This window comes from Corythoichthys intestinalis, chromosome 1 (genome assembly GCF_030265065.1).
Source record: "Corythoichthys intestinalis isolate RoL2023-P3 chromosome 1, ASM3026506v1, whole genome shotgun sequence".
In the NCBI taxonomy this organism is placed as follows: Eukaryota; Metazoa; Chordata; class Actinopteri; order Syngnathiformes; family Syngnathidae; genus Corythoichthys; species Corythoichthys intestinalis.
In genome coordinates, this window is record NC_080395.1 from 21,597,654 (window position 1) to 21,619,922 (window position 22,269).

General features: G+C 40.2%; 1 protein-coding gene across 1 annotated transcript in view; it reads left to right on the top strand.

The window, feature by feature from the left end:
• The window catches only part of itfg1 (integrin alpha FG-GAP repeat containing 1), a 303,430-nt gene that overhangs the window by 74,544 nt on the left and 206,617 nt on the right, over positions 1-22,269 (top strand). Inside the window, exons 8-9 of the mRNA XM_057853607.1 lie at positions 3,337-3,418; positions 15,897-15,991. Of these exons, the coding sequence (XP_057709590.1) occupies positions 3,337-3,418; positions 15,897-15,991 (177 nt within the window). The remainder of the gene's footprint in view (positions 1-3,336; positions 3,419-15,896; positions 15,992-22,269) is intronic.

The window sequence follows — 22,269 nt, forward strand, 5'->3', positions numbered from 1 at the left end:
TTATTTTATATTTTTTGAATACTTTTGAATGATTAAGTGGCATTTTTTCTGCATAGAAAGGAGTTGTTCAAGGTTGTGTGGATAGTGCTATGTTGTGTTTCACTTTTTTGATGTACAAAAAGTGGCACAAGTTCATTACTAAAATGAAAATGGGATTGTATAACATACAGTATTTTGGCTCTAATGTTTTCATAACTTAAACACTCATTCTCTTTACTGTTTTTTTTTTTTTTTTTTTTTTAATAATTGTTATTTGTTTGCTGCACTTCTGTAAAGTCCACTGGTTTGCTGCTAGCCCTGGACGCTTTTCAACTTCTTTTACCTGCTCCGGGGCAGCGCAATTTAGTTATAAACTCATATATAAGTACCACCATATTCAATATACCCCCTACTTTCCTACATCCAGACCTGTCGGTGTTTCTTGACATTATCTAAAAGAAGTGAGGTGCTGAGTAGGACAAGGCAGAGGTTAACAAACTCTAGTGAGGAAAGGTGTTTATTAAAGGTCAAGTCCACGGCAGCTACTATATTGTGGGAGTACTTCACTTGCTGTATGGCAAAGCTGCACATTTGTTGAGGCACTTTCAGTGCACAAAAAGATTGAGCAGTGCAGACTACATAGTGACTTTCCCTACTGAGCAGCTCTCAATGGCTGATATCGTTTTTACTAAAAGTCTATGGATCATCACTTGCAATGTTTGTTCGTGGTGTTGTAAGCTTTGACACTTTGCAAAGGACATGTGCGCAGGATGATACAATTTTCTATTGTATGTGTTTGTATTAGTGCTTTCAAATTTATGGCGTTAACGGGCGGTAATTAATTTTTTTAATTAATCGCGTTAAAATATTTGACGCAATTAATGCATGCACGGAATGTTCCGTTCACGTGTTGCCTCAAACAGTTTACAATGACGCCGTTTTAGCACACTGACAGCGAAATGGCAAGAAATGGGAGTGGATACAGGCGTTCATTGGACCGCACCTTTTATTGGCGTAAGCTTTGGCAACTCTTTCACAACAAATATAAGTATTGTGGCGAACGATGTGGGGAAGAATAACAGGAGACGATCTTTTTCTTAACATGCTTAATTGAACACAACGCTGATCATACTGTATACTATTTGCAGCCACCACTGACAGTCATGGCTGCCAAACTTCCCATTATGCATTTGGGCGGAACAGTTAAGTCGCTACAGTATAATTTAGTGAAAGCACAACAAAAATTATATACCTATCTCTCACAGGAGACAATGTTTTTCTTAACACGCTTAATTTAACACAACACAGAACATACTGTATACCAGGGTTCACTAAATCCGGACCTCGGTGCCACTTTTCCTGTTGTGTTTTACATGTCTCCATGTCTCCCTCCTCCAACACACCTGAATCAAAATAATCAGGATCATTATCAGGCTTCTGGCGAGGTTGCTGATGACATAATCATTTGATTCAGGTGTGTTAGGGGAGAGAGACGTGGAAAACACAACAGGAAAAGTGGCACCGAGACCCGGATTTAGTGAACCCTGCTGTATACCATATGCAGCCACCACTGACAGTCATGGTTGCCCAATGTCTCATCATGCATTTGGGTGGAACATTTAAGTTGCTACAGTATCATTTAGTGGAAAGCACGACAAAAATAATATTGCTATCTCTCAAAAAAATAATGTTCACAAAAAGAAAAGCGCTCAATGCAAAGAGAACTGGCATTTCCGATCAAAATAGCTATGCAAAATACACATAAAAGTTACTCAGACTTTGCCTTGGTTAGATCTCTAATTAATTTAAAACTCGCCATTGACACATTGTTGTGTATTTCAATCACTACCTTACATAGTTAAAGACACTGTGGAAGAACGGCAGGGAGCCCATGTGACGTCCCGCTTGGCGACGTCAACAATGGCGAGCTATTAGTTGTTTTTTTTGTTTTTTTTTTTGATTGAAAATTTTACAAATTTTATTAAAACGGAAACATTAAGAGGGGTTTTAATATAAAATTACTATAACTTGTACTCAAATTTATCTTTTAAGAACTACAAGTCTTTCTATCCGTGGATCCCTTTAACCAAAAGAATGTTAATAATGTTAACGCCATCTTGTGGATTTATTGTTATGATAAACAAATACAGTACTTAGGTGCTGTATGTTGAGTGTTTATGTCCGACTTGTGTCTTATCTTTCCATTCCAACAATAATTTACAGAAAAATATGGCATATTTTAGAGATGGTTTGAATTGTGATTAATTACGATTAATTCATTTTTAAGCTGTGATTAACTCGATTAAAAATTTTAATCGTTTGACAGCCCCAGTTTGTATTTATGGAATTAAGAATAATATGAATAGAAAGGGGACTAATAAGAAGTGTTATCCTTTCATCTTTGCACATCAAATCCATTGACACACACACGCACAGTTTTAATATTGACACTTTGCAATCAGTAGCCTGCTCCAATCAATCACACTTGCTAGGATCTCATCTTCAATCAGTTAACACCCTTGTTATGTGTGTGTGGTACTGCGCCTGGGAGTGTTTGTGTGTATGCATGCGTGTGTGCGTACGTACGTGTTTATTTCTGTACCTTTGTTATTTTTTACACATTTGACTCTTTAGAATACTTACAAATTAAAATGTGTGGACGTGAAAGTAAATGGACTGTAATATTATGAAGAATACAATACTCGCATGTAAAGTACAACTCTAAATATCCACATTGCAAACAGTTATTAAGACAAACATGCACACTTTGCTGTTATAGTCGTATCTCACAGAGAATTGTGAAAATGTTAAATTTGTAACACTGCACTAGACATTGAGATTATATTTTCAGTGTAATTATATATATACTTTTTATGTGACCGCCCAATTTGTGATGTTTTAAATTGTGCATTACACTTAAGATATTACAGTCATAGTAGCTTAAGTCACTGTATATTTTACTTTTAAACAGTCCCTTTAGTCAATTGTAAGAAACATGCATTTGAAAGACGAGTTGCGTTAGTGGGTTGCGCCCATGAAAAATTTACTAAATTGATTTTTTGCCATTGTCAAACTGCTTAATTTGCTGTAGCCATTGACTCTTGTTTTTATTTTCTGGTGCCGCTAACGTGAGAGTTGTCCCTCCTACAATGGTCAGTTGGTGCAGGATTTAAGAATCTGAATGCCAAATTTGACTGATATGGATTGGGCCCATTTGAAAGAGAAAAAACCTCAAGCTAGTTAGTGTTTGGCAAAACCAAGTTGCTGCATTGTTTGTATTAAGACACAGTATCTTTCTCCAAACATAGACTTTAAATCAAAGAAAAAAAATCAGTTATCTCTATCATGTGTTGTCAGGGTGGAAACTTCAGCCGGGAAACCGTTTTACCTGAAGCCCCACCCCACTCCAACGTCGGGCAGTCGTCTTTTGCTGATTTTGGTGAGTACAACAGACATGTAAAACCCTGAGAATTCAGATCATTATTATTATTATTATTATTGCTCTTAGTGATTTAAAATGGCAGTTAAATGATGAGTTTTTAATGTGTTTCAGTTATTTTCCTAAATTGACAGTGATGATTGCAGGCTCAAGATAAAAGCTTTGTCACATAGTAATTTGAATCCCTAAAAAATGAACAGGGACGGATATTTGTGAGCCACTTAATTTGCCATATTCCAGTCTTTAACTCAAACTATAACAATTTGCTTGACCTTAACACGATCTAATGACTCTAAGGCCCAGCTAAGCTAACAAGGTTTCCTGTGTGCTCTGTGTGGCAAGGATTAAATGATGCGTCTTGCTTTAAATCAGTAGTTCTCAAGGGGGCCGCAGAGCGATGCTGGGGGTGGCGCATGTGACCTTGGAGAACAAACTTTTTTGTCGTACTAGAATAAAGTGTAATTGCACATCCACTCAGTGGGTGGCAGTGCCGCTCTCATTTTCAGCGTGTGTGCAGTACTTTTGAACCAAACAAGAGCACACAGCAAAGAACACTGGCGATATAAAAAGCTAAGACAAGGAAATATGACGAAGCGTATGTAGCATTTAGCTTTTGGCTTTGTCTTTTAGTACAGTGGGAGACGAGGAAAGACCAGTCCGTCTACTGTGTCTAAAAATGTTCGCAGCGGACAGCAGGAATTATTTTTTTCAGCGAGTGCCCAATATTACCAGCAATCCTCCCGCTCTCTCAGTGTTACATCAGTAAACCAGCGAGTACGGTCAGCAACATATAAGGTGGAATACCAAGTTGCTCAGTGCAAAATAACCCCACACCATTGCAAAGGAGCTGATACTGCCTGCAGCAAAAATAAAAACTGCCCACTGCCATGTCGTTTTTGTTCTATTAATTTTTGTTTTTTCGGTCTAATTTTTTGACATATTGTGTTCATGCTTGATTTTGCTAATCAATTTGCTTTTTTTACTATTTATTGATTTTATTAAACGGTCAAAAAATGTATCGAGTGTTTTTTTACAGAATGATGTGGGGTTTTTTTTTACACTTCATTGTAAGTTGATCTATATTACTTTTCTCTTTAATATTAAAAATAACACATTGTTATGCAAAGTTGTACTTATAATAATAAGAATTTTATATACAAATGATACTACAGTATATTTACAGTGGTGGCAGAGAGTTGGGGGGGCGCGGAACATTTATGTCTTCGGGGGGGCGTAACAGAAAATAATTGAGAAGCACTGCTTTAAATGATAGTACAGTCATTTCTAAATGTTCATGGGTGTTAGTGGCAGACCCTTATTGCAATTAGAAAATGTGAATGAATGACACGCCTCCTAAAAATGCAGGAAGTTTTTATTTACATACACAAGCAGGTGTGAAAAATGGTTGGTGAATGTTGTCATAAATGTGTCTGCACTTCATCCTACATCACCACTTCATACTGAAAAAACTCAAGGTTGCAGGGACCTAAGTGAGGATTTGATTCCTGAAATTAAGCTCTGTGGTCAACATTTTCATCTGTGAACTCTTTTCTTCCAACTTTGTATTGTTTCCTTTAATTAAACATTGAATTTACAACTTTCTGCAGGCAGGGCATACAAGGTAAGGTAGGGAGAACCACCTCATCCATGGCCACTATCAATTCCAGGGCCTACCAAGGAATATTTCCTCTTTCTACTTTTCATCTTACTTGACACAAACCGCTGCACCTCAATGCACAAAGCTGTCAAACTACAGAAACTTGCAGAACACACCACATCATATCCAACTCATCAGCAACAGTGATGAGATGCATATCGACAGGAAGAGTCGCATCTGGTGTCCTGACGCAGCAAGCTGAACATGCTGAAAACTGGAGGGATGTTTTTGACTTCAGGAAACACTCTTCGTCCAAGCTGATGCTCCTCACACATTCTAACTTCACTGTATCACCTATTGAAACTGTCAACTGTCTTGCGAGTTACTCTTTGGAAGCCCCACGTCAACTTTGTCCTCAAAAGGCCATGCATATAATTTATTATCTGCGGCTGCTGAGGAAGCTCTGTCTTAGAGCAGTTAAAGGCAGTTCTCCCCAACGGTGTTTGAAATAGTCTGTTATTATCCACCACAGTCCTTTTTACTGTGGCGAAGAAGGACAAAATCTGCAACAGACAGCTTAAACTGCTGAGAGGATCATTGATGTCCCCTGACCATTTGAGGTCTTGCAAGCTTTAAGAACTAAGATGAGTGAAAGGAATGTACTCTTGGACTTACCCCCATGGACAACATCTATTCCAGCTCCTTCCTTCTGGTAGATACTATCAAACAATGCACACTAAAACCATCCGATATTCTAGTAGCTTCTTCAAATGGTGGTAAAGCACTACTTATTCTGACAGCACATCCTTGACACCAAGACACCACAAAATAGCACCAAACTGCTATAGAAATTGAGAGATAACCTGTTTTGCAGGAACTCTACTACTCATTAATATAATTATCCTTGGTCTCGATCGTTGGACTTATTAAGCGTAGCTCATTTATGCGGCTTTATGTGGGAGGCCAATTGAAATTATCATGTCTAATTCATTCATTTACTCCTTAACTCATTCACTCCCAGCCATTTTCACCGGAGCAACCCCCTTCGCCCCCGTCCGTTTTACTGGATTTTGACTGATTTTGCAAGGCCCACAGAAAATTCTGTTCTATTGCTATGTAAACATAGAACCCACTAAAAGAAAGATTAGACTCTCTTCTTTCAGCAGGAAAAAAAAGGTTGTTCATATCTAAGGGTGTAACGGTACATGTATTTGTATTGAACCGTTTCGGTACGTGGTGCTCGGTTCAGAACAGAGGCGTACCGAACGAGTTTGTGACGTAATGTAACCCTTACTTTTCGAGGCTGTGAGTCGATCGGGTTACAGTTTCTTTGTGTAGATTATATTTACTCCGTCTTCTCTACTATAATGAGGACCAACATGGTAGGACAGTAAACCCTGAAACGTCAACTGCGCGACAACGTGGCCGACGCGAGAACGCAGTGAAACGCGGGTGTTAAAGTCAATCAGCCAATGCACACCAGTCGCAGTGCGGCCACGTGTTAGACACGTCCCAGAAGCGGCTGAACACGTTGCACGCAAAAAGAACGGCAATTTATTATTTGACGCGAGACGCGACCCTCCTGCTTCAATACTACTACCGGTAGCTAGGATCGGGCAGACCGGAAGTCACTCGTGTAAAAATACGGTGGATCCGGTCGATTTTCAAACTAATATGCAATCGTAACCCACTTTTTGAGTCCATCCGATCTCTTCAGTGGTAGATCGGGGCACAGTTGACTTGTCTTTGTTGATTTACTGCTGTCTTCTCTGCTATAATAATAACCAACATGGCCCTGTGTTCAATACAAAACCCTCCTACCACAACAAAACAAGTAGGAACTAATATTCCCATAGGAACTAAAGTTACACAACATAAAATATACAATATAAATGAATACTACATCACATTTGTAAAATATAAACACATAATAAAATAAATAATAGCCCATTTAAATAAAATAAATTGAAATGAGCTAAAACGCCTGTAATTAAATAATAAGAATAATACTCTGATCCTGCTTACACAATGAAGTTTATTAATTTCTGTGTGGCGCTTTAACTTGAGAAAATCTACCAATAAAGGTTTTGAAAACCGTTCATAAGAAAAAAAAAATGATTCATTGAGGCATTTCATTTTCTAAAATACATGTTAAAATCTTTGTCATTGGGATTGCTTTTCTCTTTAGCACAGGACTTCTTTTTTATTTCTTTCAGAAAGAATGCTGACCAATATGTGGGGTCTGAAAGGCAAATTGTTGGATTATCTTTAAATACCCGCTACTTTTTGAGCAGAATTCTAGCTTTGTATAGGCTAATGTTCCTATTGTTGAAAGGAGTGTAACTAGCACATTTATATTTTGCATAGTGTTTTCTTACTGTACCGAAAATGAACCGAACCGTGACCTCAAAACCGAGGCACGTACCGAACTGAGATTTTTGTGTACCGTTACACCCCTATTCATATATTTTTCCATTCTTTAGAAATCAGCTGTAGGAAATAGCTTAGTGTGAGCAATTTTCCAATTTCTGATGAAAAAACTGAGAAATTGCCAATGCTTGGCATCCCGGACGTCCTCCCAATTGTTCTGCTCGGTCATCCGCCGCCTGGCGTCCTGGACGTCCCCCTAGTCGTCGCGCTTTGTCGTTCATTGCCTGGCGTCCCAGACGTCCTCCCTGTCGTCCTGCTCGGATTTCCCACACCTGCCGTCCTGGACGTCCTCCTGATCGTCTGTTCGGTCGTCTTCCACCGGCGCCCCGGCCATGCGGCCCGACCGTTCGTTCCGTTAAATCGGGTTGCGCCTGCCGTCCTTTGTGGGTGGATTCTGGGTGGGACCTGTGTGGTGACCGCTGCCTCATGGGAGAGTTCACCTAAGGAGCTTGTGTGGGGCATGTTGTGTTCCTAGGGGGAACTGGTTTGGCCGTGCGCGTTTCCGGCTGGGTCGTTCTCCACATTTTTCTCACGCTTCTTGCTTTTTCCGACTTCCGTTTCCTGACGTATGACTTCTTACCAAATGCGCTACTGCCCTCCAGTGGCCAGTTAAAGGAGTTCACAAACAGTTGTCAGAAAACAACGACATCCCCTGTTCTAATTCCCCTATTGTGAAACTATCTGGACCACAAAAGGGGGCTCTCCTCTTAGATTATGATGAGGTTACAAAGGAGGCTGTGTGGGGAAGATGTATTACACATATCCGTGCTATACAGTGTAAGTTAAAAAAACATTAAGAGTTGGTCGAAATAGATCAAACGCCGCAGGGTGATTCTTGAGGCAACAGCCCGTTCGTCTTTCTTAAGGACTTGGCCCGGTCAGTCGATCAAGGACAATCTGCAGCAACTGAAAATGGTTGAAATAAAAACCTGAAAAGTACATCTTGTGCAGGACCGGATTAAACACCACCGGGTCCTAGTTGGTGTGCGAGAGGCAGGCTTAGTCCCTTAAGCCTCCTCTGCATCTGAAGCAGGCTCATCCCTAAACGTTCTCTTGCCGTCACCATGGCCAGACAGGACTAATCTACACAACACAATTTTACCACACGCGCACACACACACACGTACGCAAAGCCCCCCACTCACACACAAACTGTTGTGAACGTCTTTAAACAATCTTGGCTGGTGCGAGTCATTGTTCGTCTCTGCTTTACATTTTATTCACCACAAATCTCCACCGGCTCACTTTAATCTCTGTGCAGCTGCAAAAAAAGGCCCAAGGGGTTTTCTTGACTGGTTTAACATCAGGCAGTCTCTCTGGTGCTTTACCTTTAAGAAACGTCCAGGTGGTATGCAACGAGGAATTCGGAATAACTAGTATGGACACACTTAAACTGAAATCCTTTCAAATATATACATCTACAGTGGACCAAATAAGTATTTAGTCAACCACTAATTGTGCAAGTTCTCCCACTTGAAAATATTACAGAGGCCTGAAATTAAACCTCAACCATGAGAGACAGAATGTGGTAAAAAAAAAAAAAAAAAACAGAAAATCACCTTGTTTGATTTTTAAAGAATTTATTTGCAAATCATGTTGGAAAATAAGTTTTTGGTCAATACCAAAAGTTCATCTCAGTACTTTGTAATGTACCCTTTGTTGGCTATAACGAAGGCCAAAGGTTTTCTGTAACTCTTCACAAGCTTTTCACACACTGTTGCTTTCATTTTGGCCCATTCCTCCATGCAGATCTCCTCTAGAGCAGTGATGTTTTGGGGCTGTCATTAGGCAACACGGACTTTCAACTCCCTCCACAGGTTTTTCTATGGGGTTGAGATCTGGAGACTGGTTAGGCCACTCCAGGACCTTGAAATGCTTTTTACGAAGCCACTCCTTTGTTGCCCTGGCTGTGTGTTTGGGATCATTGTCATGCTGAAAGACCCAGCTACGTCTCATCTTCAATGCCCTTGCTGATGTAAGGAGATTTTCACTCAAAATCTCTCGATACATGGCCCCATTCATTCTTTCCTTTACACTGATCAGTCGTCCTGGTCCCTTTGCAGAAAAACAGCCCCAAAGCATGATGTTTTCACCCCCATGCTTCACAGTGGGTATGGTGTTGTTCGGATGCAATTCAGTATTCTTTCTCCTCCAAACACGAGAACCTGTGTTTCCACCAAAAAGTTCTATTTGGTTTCATCTAACCATAACACATTCTCCCAGTCCTCTTCTGGATCATCCGAATGCTCTCTACGAACCGCAGACGGGCCTGGACATGTACTGGCTTCAGCAGGGGGACACGTCTGGCAGTGCAGGATTTGAGTCCCTGGCGGCGCATAGTGTTACTGATGGTAGCCTTTGTTACTGTGGTCCCATCTCACTTTAGCTCATTCACTAGGTCACCCCGTTTGGTTCTGGGATTTTTGCTCATCGTTCTTGTTATCATTTTGACGCCACCGGGTGAGATCTTGCATGGAGCCCCAGATCAAGGGAGATTATCAGTGGTTTTGTATGTCTTCCATTTTCTAATAATTGCTTCCACAGTTGATTTCTTTACACCAAGTGTTTACCTATTTGCAGATTCAGTCTTCCCAGCCTGGCGCAGGTCTACAATTTTGTCTCTGGTGTCCTTCGACAGCTCTTTGGTCTTGGCCATAGTGGAGTTTGGAGTGTGACTGACTGTGGTTGTGTACAGGTGTTTTTTATACCAATAACGAGTTAAAACAGGTGCCATTAATACAGGTAACGAGTGGAGCCTCGTTAGACCTCGTTAGAAGAAGTTGGACCACTTTGACAGCCAGAAATGTTGATTGTTTGTAGGTGACTAAATACATATTTTCCACTCTAATTTGGAAATCTCTAAAAATCAAACAATGTGATTTTCTGTTTTTTTCCCACATTCTGTCTCTCATGGTTGAGGTTTAACCATATTGACAATTACAGGCCTCTCTAATCTTTTCACGTCGGAGAACTTGCACAATTGGTGGTTGACTAAATACTTATTTGCCCCGCTGTATATTTGCCTGCAAATTACTTTACTGAGATTTAACTAGTGTATGCACTGTTTCACATTGGTGTTGCATTTTTCTTTAAAAACTTAAACAGTTACAGTTTAAACGAAAACATAGGTTTTGAATCTCATGCACTAGCCATGACACATGGGATCAGTTCCAGACCCATTTTGTTATCCTGTATATGCTAGTCTTTGTTTAAATTATTCAGAACTTTAATGTCGGCTATCATGGCTATGCAGATCACACATCTTAAATCTAGCAGTGTCCTCAAATGACTGAGTTCCATAACATCTGAGCCGCGTTTTAGCACATTTTTTTCCTTCATTTATTTCATCGCGCGCACAGAAAATAAATCTTGTAATTCGCATTATCTGTTAATGTCATTGCAGCTCAGGGTTTCCTTCAAAAATTTATGGGACAAAATTCAGCATCTTAAAATGGCAATAATGTATGAACCAAAAGGGTTGTAACCTATACGCCACAGGGTATGTGTGTGTGTGGCTCGTGTGTGTGTGTGTGTGCATTTGCTTAATTTATAATCCCCCCATTTGTGCCAAACCAAAGATTGCGTCAAAAAAAACCTTTTGCCCTCTGTAATCAAATACCATCTTTTCTCACTATCCTACGGTTCTGGAAGTGCCACTTAAGCGCTTAGTTAGCAGAAGATGGAGGCCTGCACAGGTCACGCTTCTTCTCATCTGACAAATTTGGTGACGAGAGAGAGCGCTGCCTCCCTGGATGAAACGTGCTGTTATCTTTCATTCTGCTTGACCTGGCTACGCCTCAACCCAGATCTGTTATTCTCCTCAATGCCTCCTCTCTTCTCACCAGATATGGATCTCACTGGTCAGGAGAATGACTCACTTTCTTTCCTAGAAAATTGGAGTGAATCTAGTGATAGTATGTGTAGAAGCACTGCAGCAACCATTGTCAACCACACGTGGATGAAAGCACTGTTTTGTGCCACAAATTCCTAATTGACGAGCAAGGAAGAAAACAGACTCATCTGCCTTGCGGTTGAGGTAATTGCATTTTTCAAAGTGACAGTGGCCCTGCTACATAATTCATCAATAGGTGACATGCCGGTCCCAGTGCTGGGTTTGCTCACTGGCCCCGATGGAGTTAAGGGAGCAGGAAGGAGGTAGTCGCTTAATGAGACAGTTAGCTGGGAGGCCTGGCAGATTCAGAGGATGCAGCCAGAAAGGTGGTGGGTGGAAATGAGCAGTTGGTTAATGAGACATGAAGTTAGAGAACCAGGTATGAAGAAGGCGTTTTCGGGGCAATGCGGGCAGTATTGAAGGTGTTTTATTCCTATTCAGATGGGCAGACTGGAGAATGGAAGTGCGGGCATTGCTTGGAGAAGTTAAGTAGGAAGTAGGTATGTGCCGGTATGATAACCTTAAGCCAAAATATCACGGTATTGCAATTACAGCTCTAAAATGTGTTACTTTGAGATATCTGGGTACAAAAAAAACAAACTTTTTTTCCATTGAACAGGATTTTTATTTTTTCAAAACATATTAGCACATTTTGAAAACAAAATTCTCATTAGAATTAAAATAAATGCAGTCCTTTAGGTGAGCCTAAACCCACAGCCGCAGCTCAACATTATTACCATCAGAAAAAAAATGATTGCATTATTTTCCATAAAAAGCACGTGTGTATGACTCGTACCATGTTTACATTATACACACACTCTCTTTCTCAACACAGACAGTTGCCAGAGAGAAAAACAAAAAGTTTCACCACCGCTAGACACACTAAACACACAGGAGTTAACTCTCGTTGCTGGTTGGGAAACTTTCATGACAGTGTTTACTAACCTTAATTTTTGTATAAATGCGAAATCATAATGGAGTGTTCTCCTGGCTGTTGAGTTATGTGAGTTTTGAAGCATTCTGAGGGGGTCAAAGTAGGGCTCAAAGCTTTGGCCGGACAAAGAATGACTGCTAGGGGGCGCTACATAGTGTATTTGGAATTTGTCTTTACACGGTATCAAAGATTGCACCTGTCTTGAACTGCCTGCCGATTTTGGTGCATTTTGAAGCATTCTAAGGGGGTCAAATTGAGCTCAAAGAGGCTGTGGAACAAAGAATATAATAATAATAATAATAAAACCAAGAAACCACAATAGGTTATTTAAAAAAACATTGTCACCCGCATGTCCATACTGTTCAGTTATGGATGTGTTCTAAGTCAAATAAAATCGAATCAAGTTTTATTTGTTTAGACCAGTGCTTCTCAATTATTTTCTGTTATGCGCCCCACCTCCCCCACCCCACAGGAAGACGTAAACGTTCCGCGCCCCCCAACTCTCTGCCGCCACTGTAAATATATTGTAGTATCATTTTTATATAAAATTCTTATTATTATAAGTAATCCTCTCCATAACTGTTCTTTTCAATATTAAAGAAAAAAAGTCACATAGATCAACTTACAAAAGTGTAAAAAAATAAACAAAGAAAAAACTGACACACATCCATACTGTAAAAATGCACTCAGGATACATTTTTTGACCATTTGATACTGAAAAATAAAATTTAATAAAATCAATAAATAATAATAAATTCAAATTGATTAGCAACATTAACTCACGAGGACAATATGCCAAACAATTTGGCTGAAAAAACAAAAACAAAACAAAACAAAAATCTAACATAAACGACAATGTCATTGGACAGGGGGACAGTTTTTATTTTTGCTGCAGGCAGTATCAGCTCCTTTCTTATGGTGTGGGGTTATTTTGCACTGAGCTATTTGGTATGCCACATTATATGATAGTTACAGTGCTCGATGGTTTAGTGATGTAACACTGACAAAGCGGGAGGATTGTAGGCAATATTCGGCACGTTTTGGCTGAAAAAAATATTTCCTACTGTCTGCTGCAGACATTTTTAAACAAAGTAAACAGTCTGGCCTTTCCTCGTCTCCCACTTTACTAAAAGTCAAAGCCAAAAGCCAAATGCTACATACTCTTCTTCATATTTCCTTGTCTTAGCTTTTCATATCTCCAGTGCTCTTTGCTGTGTGCTCTTGTTTGGTTCAAAAATATTGCGCACACGCTGAAAATGAGAGCGGCACTGCCAACCACTGAGTGGATGTGCAATTACACTTTATTGTAGTAGAGTAAAAAAGTATGTTCCTCAAGATCACGTGCGCCACCCCCAGCATCGCTCTGCGCCCCCCTGGGGGGGCCCGCCCCACTATTTGAGAAGTACTGGTTTAGACCAAATCACAACAACAGTTATCTCAAGGAGAAAACAAAAGATGTTTTAAGGTGCAGTAGCCTTATGCTGGATTTTGACCTACTTGAGCATTGTAGTTTGTTTGTTTGTTTTTTTGCCCCCCCCCCCCCCCCCCCCAACCCCCCAGGTAAGACCCACCCACACCTGGCATCCTGGTAACACCACTGAGTTATTGCCTCCTCGGCATCCACCCTCCGCAAACATGTCTTACACGTCGGTTGGCCCTCCTCCGCTTAGCCGCCGCCGTCTGTAACTTTTCTGTAGCTGAAGTATTCCCATGCCAGCGATTTTGTTTTCTTCGATGGGGGAAAAAGTTCATACGTTTCACCTCCTCCAGCCACCGTGTAGCACAGCTGACTCACTGACACTAAGCAACAACCGGTCGGGGAGGGTTGAGCCTTACAGGTGCAAGTGAGGGATATCTCCATGCATTTGGAACATAAAAAAATAGTTCATACCTTCGGGACGGTATGACGGAAATTTTTTCCGGTTTGAGGTTTTCATACCTTGAAATCGGTAATCGGCACATGTCTAGAAGGAAGTAAGGAATGGTGAAGTTACTAGAAGGGGCTAGCAGTGAAACCGCAATTTTCAGTTGAGGGCAGAAGTAACAGAGTCTATGTGAGGACTGTGCAGGATATCCAAAGAGGAGGAAACAGGCTGCAGTGTGACCTCAGACTACCAGAGGCATAGGGAGTTTTCATACAGCGAGAAAAAAAAGTGTTTTGATCTGATGTGATATTCAGACTATGTGTGCGTTTGTCTGAATGCTTGCATATGTGCAGGTAAGTTGGTGCGTGAACAGGGCGGCCTAGATTCCTCTCCTACCCTCCTCACCCATTTTTTATGCTGCCATTACATGCAACCTCTCCACCTCTTTCTCTCTGTCGGCCATATATCCTCACCCCCCTTAAAACACCTATTTGCCCTCGTTTTCTTTCTCTAGTCACACATTCGTCAATTTATAGGTACACAATGGCACATGTTGATGTGGCAAAGTTTTTTTACGCTTCTTTCCAAAATCCTTCCAAATTTGTCACATGGTAAGGGCATGTCCTGTGCACAGCCATCCTCAAATCACCACATAGATGTTTGAAAAGGTTCAGATCTGAATGCTGTCTGGGCCATGACGAAAACGTTTTTTTGTTTTTGTTTTTTTTTTCGTTTGCTAAAGCCATTATTGAGTTGTTTTTGATTAGGCCCTTGGGTCATTGTCACACTGAAAGAAACTTTCACCCTTTCGTCTTGATAGCGGAATAATTGACTATTTCAAATTCTGCATTATTCCCTCCATCTCAACTAATGGTAATGCTCTGCCTAAATAAAAACCGCCAAAATACTCCAAATACACAAATGTAAACCAACTTAAAAGCTTGTTATAAATGATGTTGATTGCTTAACCATGTAAGTTCAGGCGCAACTACTTTGATCATCAATACATGCTTGTACCCCCTCTCGTTTGCCGGAACATGGATCCATACCTGCTGCTCCCTTCCCATCTGCTGCCTATCGCCTCGTCAGATAAATAGTGATCGGGAGGAAGAGGCAGGCGGTGAACAAAGAGTGGCAAAGATGGATGGAGACGCGCACTGGAGGAGGCGCCTCAACGGGAGGGAGGCGGGAAGGAGTGAAAGTGACAGAGAGGAAAGAAGAAGGGGCATAGCAGGAATGAAAAAGAGACTGACTGATAAAAGATAGATGAAAGAAGGTATTCATGGAGGAGAGGGCAGGTGGGACTGCATTAGTGTGTGGATGTGTGTGGTAGACCGTAAACACTGGAGGCAGGATGGCTAGTGTCAATCTCTGAAGGGCTAAATTTTCTCTCATTGTTTAACTTTGTGCCCCTTCCCTAACAGTGTGTCAGCCCCTATCTACCTCCATATATCCATCCATCTGCCATGCAACAGTTTTGGGTTCCATATGGCCAATTTCCATGATTAACATCCAAAGAATTAATAGACCCCCACCACACCAAACCTCCTGAAAGAACCCTGTGCAAACACAATGGACTTGCTTGGCAGTTTTCACTCTCATTTCTTTGCTTCAGCGTTCAGGATTTGCATTTTTGTCCTCCTATAAGCAGAATATAATGTGGAGATAAGTCGATGAGATTGTTTGTAGATGCCTTAGTACACTCTTTGTCATTTTACTTCTTGTTGTTTTACAGATAACTTTCTTTGTGATTTTTGTAGATGGCGATGGATACCAAGACCACCTCCTGCCCCTGTGCTTGGATGAAGCCTGCCAACGCAGCGCCATTTATCTGGCCAAGTCGGGCTCTCAAGAGGTACACGCACACATAAATGCACACAAACTAAAGTGACTTAACTGTGATTCAGATATCACTGTATTGTATATTTGCACTTTTTTTTTAGTTCAGCATGTAAAAAAAAAACGCTTAGAAATGCCATAGTTAAAGGGATCCACGGATAGAAAGACTTGTAGTTCTTAAACGATAAATGTACTTATTAGTTAAAATAATTTGATATTGTAACCCCTCTTGATGTTTTCGTTTTTATACAATTTGTAAAACTAGTTTAACTAGTAGGTCGCCATTGTTTTTCATGTCGCAGGGCGGTGACTTCACATTGTTACACTGCCCGGCTTCCAGAATATGGCTCTAGCGCAGTACTTCTCAAATAGCGGGGCACAGAGCGATCCCGGGGGTGGCGCATGTGACCTTGTGGAACATACTTTTTTGACATACTAGAATAAAGTGCACATCCACTCAGTGGGTGGCAGTGACGCGCTCATTTTCAGAGTGAGCGCAGTATTTTTTTAAACTAACCAGCACACCGCAAAAAAGATATGAAGAGCAGTGCGCCGTTTTCGGGCCGGGCTCACGCAGCAACCCACTGTCTTTGTTTCTCACGTATCCGCCCGTGAAGTACCATTTTCGGCTTGGGAGCATCACGATGACCACCCTCACCTCGGGTTTTCCTCTGCGGCCAAGAATGCGCCGTTTTCAAGCCATTTGGCTTTGACTTTTAATGCTGTGGGAGACGAGGAAAGACCACTTCGTTTATTGTGTCTAAAATTGTTTGTAGCGGACAGCGGGAAGTCAAATCGATTAGAAGTCGCTTAACCCTCATGCGGAATTTACATATTTTGTAATGTTTTTGATGCTTTCTTCTTTTACATCAAAGAGTAAGCATAGAAAGAAAAACACTAGGGATCTGAAATTTCCCCCGGATTGCTAAAAAAGGCAGACGTTCAAAATGAAACAGTGCCGTCATTTCTGAACTGTTGCATTAAAGTGCTTGTGACACGAAAAAGCATGTTTATTTCATAATACACGCGGTATTTTATGCTCCTGAATGATATGGACCGCTTGGATGTGTGTGGAAGCGATCGCTATATTTATTTAGTTTTTTGAATCCCGCGCCAGGAAAATGAGTGACTTCCGGCTTCGGTCTCGCATTGAGGAGGAGGGCGCTGTGACGTGTACGGTAGAAGATGTCCTCTTCACGCTACAGTGTACTGTTGTGTATGAGGACGAAGGATTCAGCTGATTTTGCGGATTAATACTTTTATTTTTTGCATCACGCCAGCCAAACGGCTGCAGAAAAATCATTCTGTATGCGGGAGAGGCGTATGCGCCTTTTTGGAGTTTCAAAAGGTTCCCATTCACCGTGGATATTTACTGTGGGACCATTGGACTTACAAGGAAGTGAGTAAACATCTTGTTTTGTATTATGTCAAATACGAATACAGTGATTACAAAGTAAACACTATAAAATTCCTTTAAATAAAGTTAGCTACACAACAATTCCAGCCACCCTCCTCCAGGGAACGAACTGTAAATTGCTCTCCGCCGGGCGGTTTGCCGATCCGCAAAGAAACTCGACAACCGGGTCGTCATGTCAAATAATCCAGGCTAGTTATGTGTGATTTTCCACTTCGAAGACTTTGAAACATCCCTCGGTTCGGGTTAGCATGTCGGCTAGCTGTCACTCCTTCTGGTCTGTTTACATTCTCTGAAGCCGGGGAAGGGAAATGACATATGTCCGATTTAGGTGTCATAAAATATCGTTCGGCAGGTGTGACAGTAAAGGTAAAGTCGACTGTTTTGACCATTATGGAGTAATTTTGCCATGTCGTCTTGAATAAATGGATTTTTATTATTTTATATTCCATTTAGCACAAGTTATTTGTCATGACCATGCCATTTATTTAGCAATTGGGGAAAGTACTTGGGTAAAAAGAATATCCTGTAAAAATATTGAAGTAAAGAGACAGAAACAATGACATTTTGCCGCTCTCTTCGTCGCGTTTTCCTCATTGTGAATAGTTCCCCCTCGACGGGCTGACTGGTCCTTCTCAAACCATTTATATAGCTATTGGGGAAAATACTTGTATAAAAAGAATATCCTGTAAAAATATTGGGAGTAGAGAGACTGAAACAATGACATTTTGCAGCTCTCTTCGTCTCGTTTTCCTCGTTCTGAACAATTCCCCCTCAATGGGCTGAATAGTAAAACCGATGAGCCTAGTCTACCGCTGACGTCATCCACCTGTTGGGGACGCTAAAGCCCTATAATTGTAGGCGTGGCTAACCGGCAGATTAAAAGACTAATTTCTCGTCATCTGTGCTTTGCTAAATTGTTGTATATGGTCGAATCGTCTCAAAATATGATTCTAATTCACATAATAATGCCATTTAAGACTTTTTTTCTGGTGTCGTATGCTCTTTAAGTGGCTAGAGAAATTGAGTACGTATGAGTTCAAATTACATAATATGTAACCATTGACTACCATTATAATTCATAATTTTTGATTTATTGTAAACCTGATGTAATTCATTGCAATTTTCGTGGTTTTTGCATGAATCTATTCAAAGACGGTCAAATAATGTGCGTGTCGTGCTTTGAGCGTGTTTGGACCACTAAACCAACAGGTGGCGCCATAGACCAATTAGTCATTTTCCTTGCAATCCAACGCAAACATTGGTGCTCTTCTTTCTCTCCGCGACTGCTTGCTGCAGTACTGCTTGGTCACACATGACCATGAATGGTCGTGCATGCTCGTGCATGCTCGCGCACGCTCGTGCACGCTCGTACGTGCACGTGCACGCTCCTGCACGCGCGCTACTTGCAGGAAGATTGAATTGCATAAGTATATTGACGGAAGTTTAGTGTCATTTGAAATCGTGGGGTTGTGTGAGTGTGTGCACACTCAAGTTGCAAGTTTTGTTTGAAATCCTGCAATTTCATTGGTCGAAACACCAGTCCCCGTTTCTAACATCAAAGGTGAACACGTAGGAAAGGCAGAGATCAAAGCCCAAAAAATTGACGGGAAAAAAGTACTTCCTTGAATCTCAAATGTTATTGGTCCAGCGTTCGAATTTTGTTTTAAACTTATTGGCTCGTGAACTTTTCAGTCAAGTATATAAAAGAGTCGACCGTGGGAACATTGTCCCAACTGACTCAGGCAGGATGGAGCGAAGATTCACAGCGGAGAAAGCGATGAACAGAATTTATGTCAAGAGAACAACTATCAAACTATAACAAATAATAACTAACTACTGCAACTACTAACTTTCAACGAACAAAAACAACAATAATTACAACTACTAACTTTTTTTTTTTTTTTTTTAAACAGTTCCAACATAGTCTCTTTGTATGCTTGTTGCATATAGCAACCCCACATGGGTTAAAACCCCATCACGTCATCGGGAAAAAACGAATCAAAAGCAGTGATGGGGCTGCTGCAAGCATTATTCATAACATCCTTCCTTCGAAGACGATGGTTGTGATGTTTTTGTATGATGTACTGCAAAAATGCCTCAAGGTGTCGCTATGTACCTTGTTATGAATAATATTTGCAGCAGCCCCATTGATTGACTGCCTTTGATTTGTTTTTTCCCGATGACGTGATGAACGTCATGGGGCAGAGGGGGGTTAATAAATAAATAAAAACTACATATGTATGGATAGCTGAGACGCTAATGAACATTTTGAGTTGTTGAAAGAAAAAAGATATTCAAAAATGACTTATTTATCACACCTCAAAGTAGCCTTACATATTATGTAAAATAACGCGAGAGGGGCGTTTTTAGTAAAAACTGTCATTGTCCCAAAAAAATTGTCATGCATAGAAAATATTGTTGTTATAACTTATTGCCTCATTCAAAGTTCTAATTATGTCAAATGAAGTATTATTTATATTATTTTATATACATATATACAGCACAGTTTTCTCCATAGTCCTTCTATGGGCTTGTGTTGTCCTAAGTGGGTGGGTGGATAAATAAATAAATAAAAACTACATATGTATGGATAGCTCAGACCCCAACGAACATTTTGAGTTGCTGAAAGAAAAAAAATGTTCAAAAATGACTTAGTTATCACACCTCAAAGTAGCCTTACATATTATGTAAAATAACACGAGAGGGGCGTTTTCAGTAAAACTGCCATTGTCAAAAAAATTCTCATGCATAGACAATTTTGTTGTTATAACTTCTTGCCTAATTCAAAGCTCTAATTATGTCAAATGAAGTATTATGATTATTATTTTTGTATATATATATATATATATATATATATATATATATATATATATATATATATATATATATATATATATATATATATATATATATATATATATATACAGCACAGTTAGTTTTCTCCATAGTCCTTCTATGGGCTTGTGTTGTCCTAAGTGGGGGGGGGGGGGGGGGGGGGGTAAATAAATAAATATAAACTACATATGTATGGATAGCTCAGACCCCAATGAACATTTTGAGTTGTTGAAAGAAAAAAAATATTAAAAAATGACTACGTTATCACACCTCAAAGTAGCCTTACATATTATGTAAAAAACAAAAACATCGTACGAGGGTTAAAAAACATTAGACCCCAATCTAATTGATAAGCCGCTTGATTGTTTTTCAGGGAAAACGTGCTGAATAGTGGCAACAATCGTCCTGCTTTATCAGTGTTACATCAGTGAAACTGCGTGCACTGTTTAGCATGCATACTGCCTGCAGCAAAAATGAAAACTGTCCCTCTTTGTTCTAATCCTTTTTTTTTCACTCAAGTTGTTTGGCATATTGTCCCCATGAGTTGCTGTTGCTTATCAATGTCAATTTATTATCATTATTATTAAATTTTGTTTTTCAGTATCAAATGGTTAAAAAAAAAAAAAAAGTACCTTAAGTGTATTTTTATAGTTTGGATGTGACTAAATAGAATTAAAATAGTCTTTTAGGTGAGCCTAAACCCACAGCCACAGCTCAACATTATTACCATCAGAACAAAAATAATTGAATCATTTTCCATAGAAAGCACGTGTATATGACTCGTACCATGTTTACATTATACACACAGTCTCTTTCTCAACACAGAATGTTGCCAGAGAGAAAAAAAAAATAGTTTTACCACCGCTAGACACACTAAACACACAGGAGTTAACTCGTCGCTGGTGGGAAAAGTTCATGACAGTGTTTACTAACCTTAAATTTTGTATAAATGCGAAATCATAATGGAGTGTTCACCTGGCTGTTGAGTTTGGTGAGTTTTGAAGCATTCTGAGGGGCTCAAAGCTTCGGCCGGACAAAGAATGACTGCTAGGGGGCGCTACATAGTGCATGTGTATGTGTATGTATGTTTATGACATTTTTTACTAACCTTTAATTCTGTATAAATGCGAAATCATTTTGGAGTTATTGCATCCTCGGCAGCTATCCTCCGCAATCATGTTAAAACACGTCGGTTGGCCCTCTTCCTCTTAGCCGCGGTCGTCTGGAACTTTTCTGTAGCCGAAGTCTTCCCATGCCAGTGATTTTGCTTTCTTCGATGGTGTTTTTTGGTTTTTTTTTTTTCAGGCAGATTGATGCGCTTTTGTTACAAAAAATGTTACTATGTTACTTTTTTTTTAATAGAAAAAAGGGCAGAGGTGTACATATAATTTTATAGAAAATACTATGATGATACTATTGATGAGACTAATGATGCTATTTACAGTGGCCGCAGAGAGTTGGGGGGGCGCGAAACAATTATGTCTTCCTGGGGGGTGGGCGTAACAGTAAATAATTCAGAAGCACTGCTCTAGCGACATAAACATGTCATCTGTTCAACCCTTTTAATTGGAACCCGAGAGGAACATTAATGAACATGACAGCACTGTCGATATTTCAAAAAACGAGCAGCAAAAGCAAAATTGAAGAGGAAGGACGGGATGACACAAGAGGAGAGTAGGGGAAAATACCGTAATTTCCCGAATATAACGCGCACTTTTTTTCCCCAACATCAACTTGTAAACTCATGGTGCGCATTATAAACGGGTACATGGATGGAGACAGAAATATATATGTATTACATATATATATAAACCGATTTTTTTTCATTGACACGGCCACATTGTGTTGAAGAAACTAATGCGGCGACCCGTTGCCGACCATTACGGTACGTGACGTCACCATTTTGTTTCGGTAATACTTCACACTAATCGGCCGAATGATTTCGTGTGTGTTAAATTCTGCTTTTTTCACTCTTCATAAAGCACAGAATTTAGTTTCTTGAACTCATTTGAGTCGACGTTTATTGCAGCTCCACAATTCGA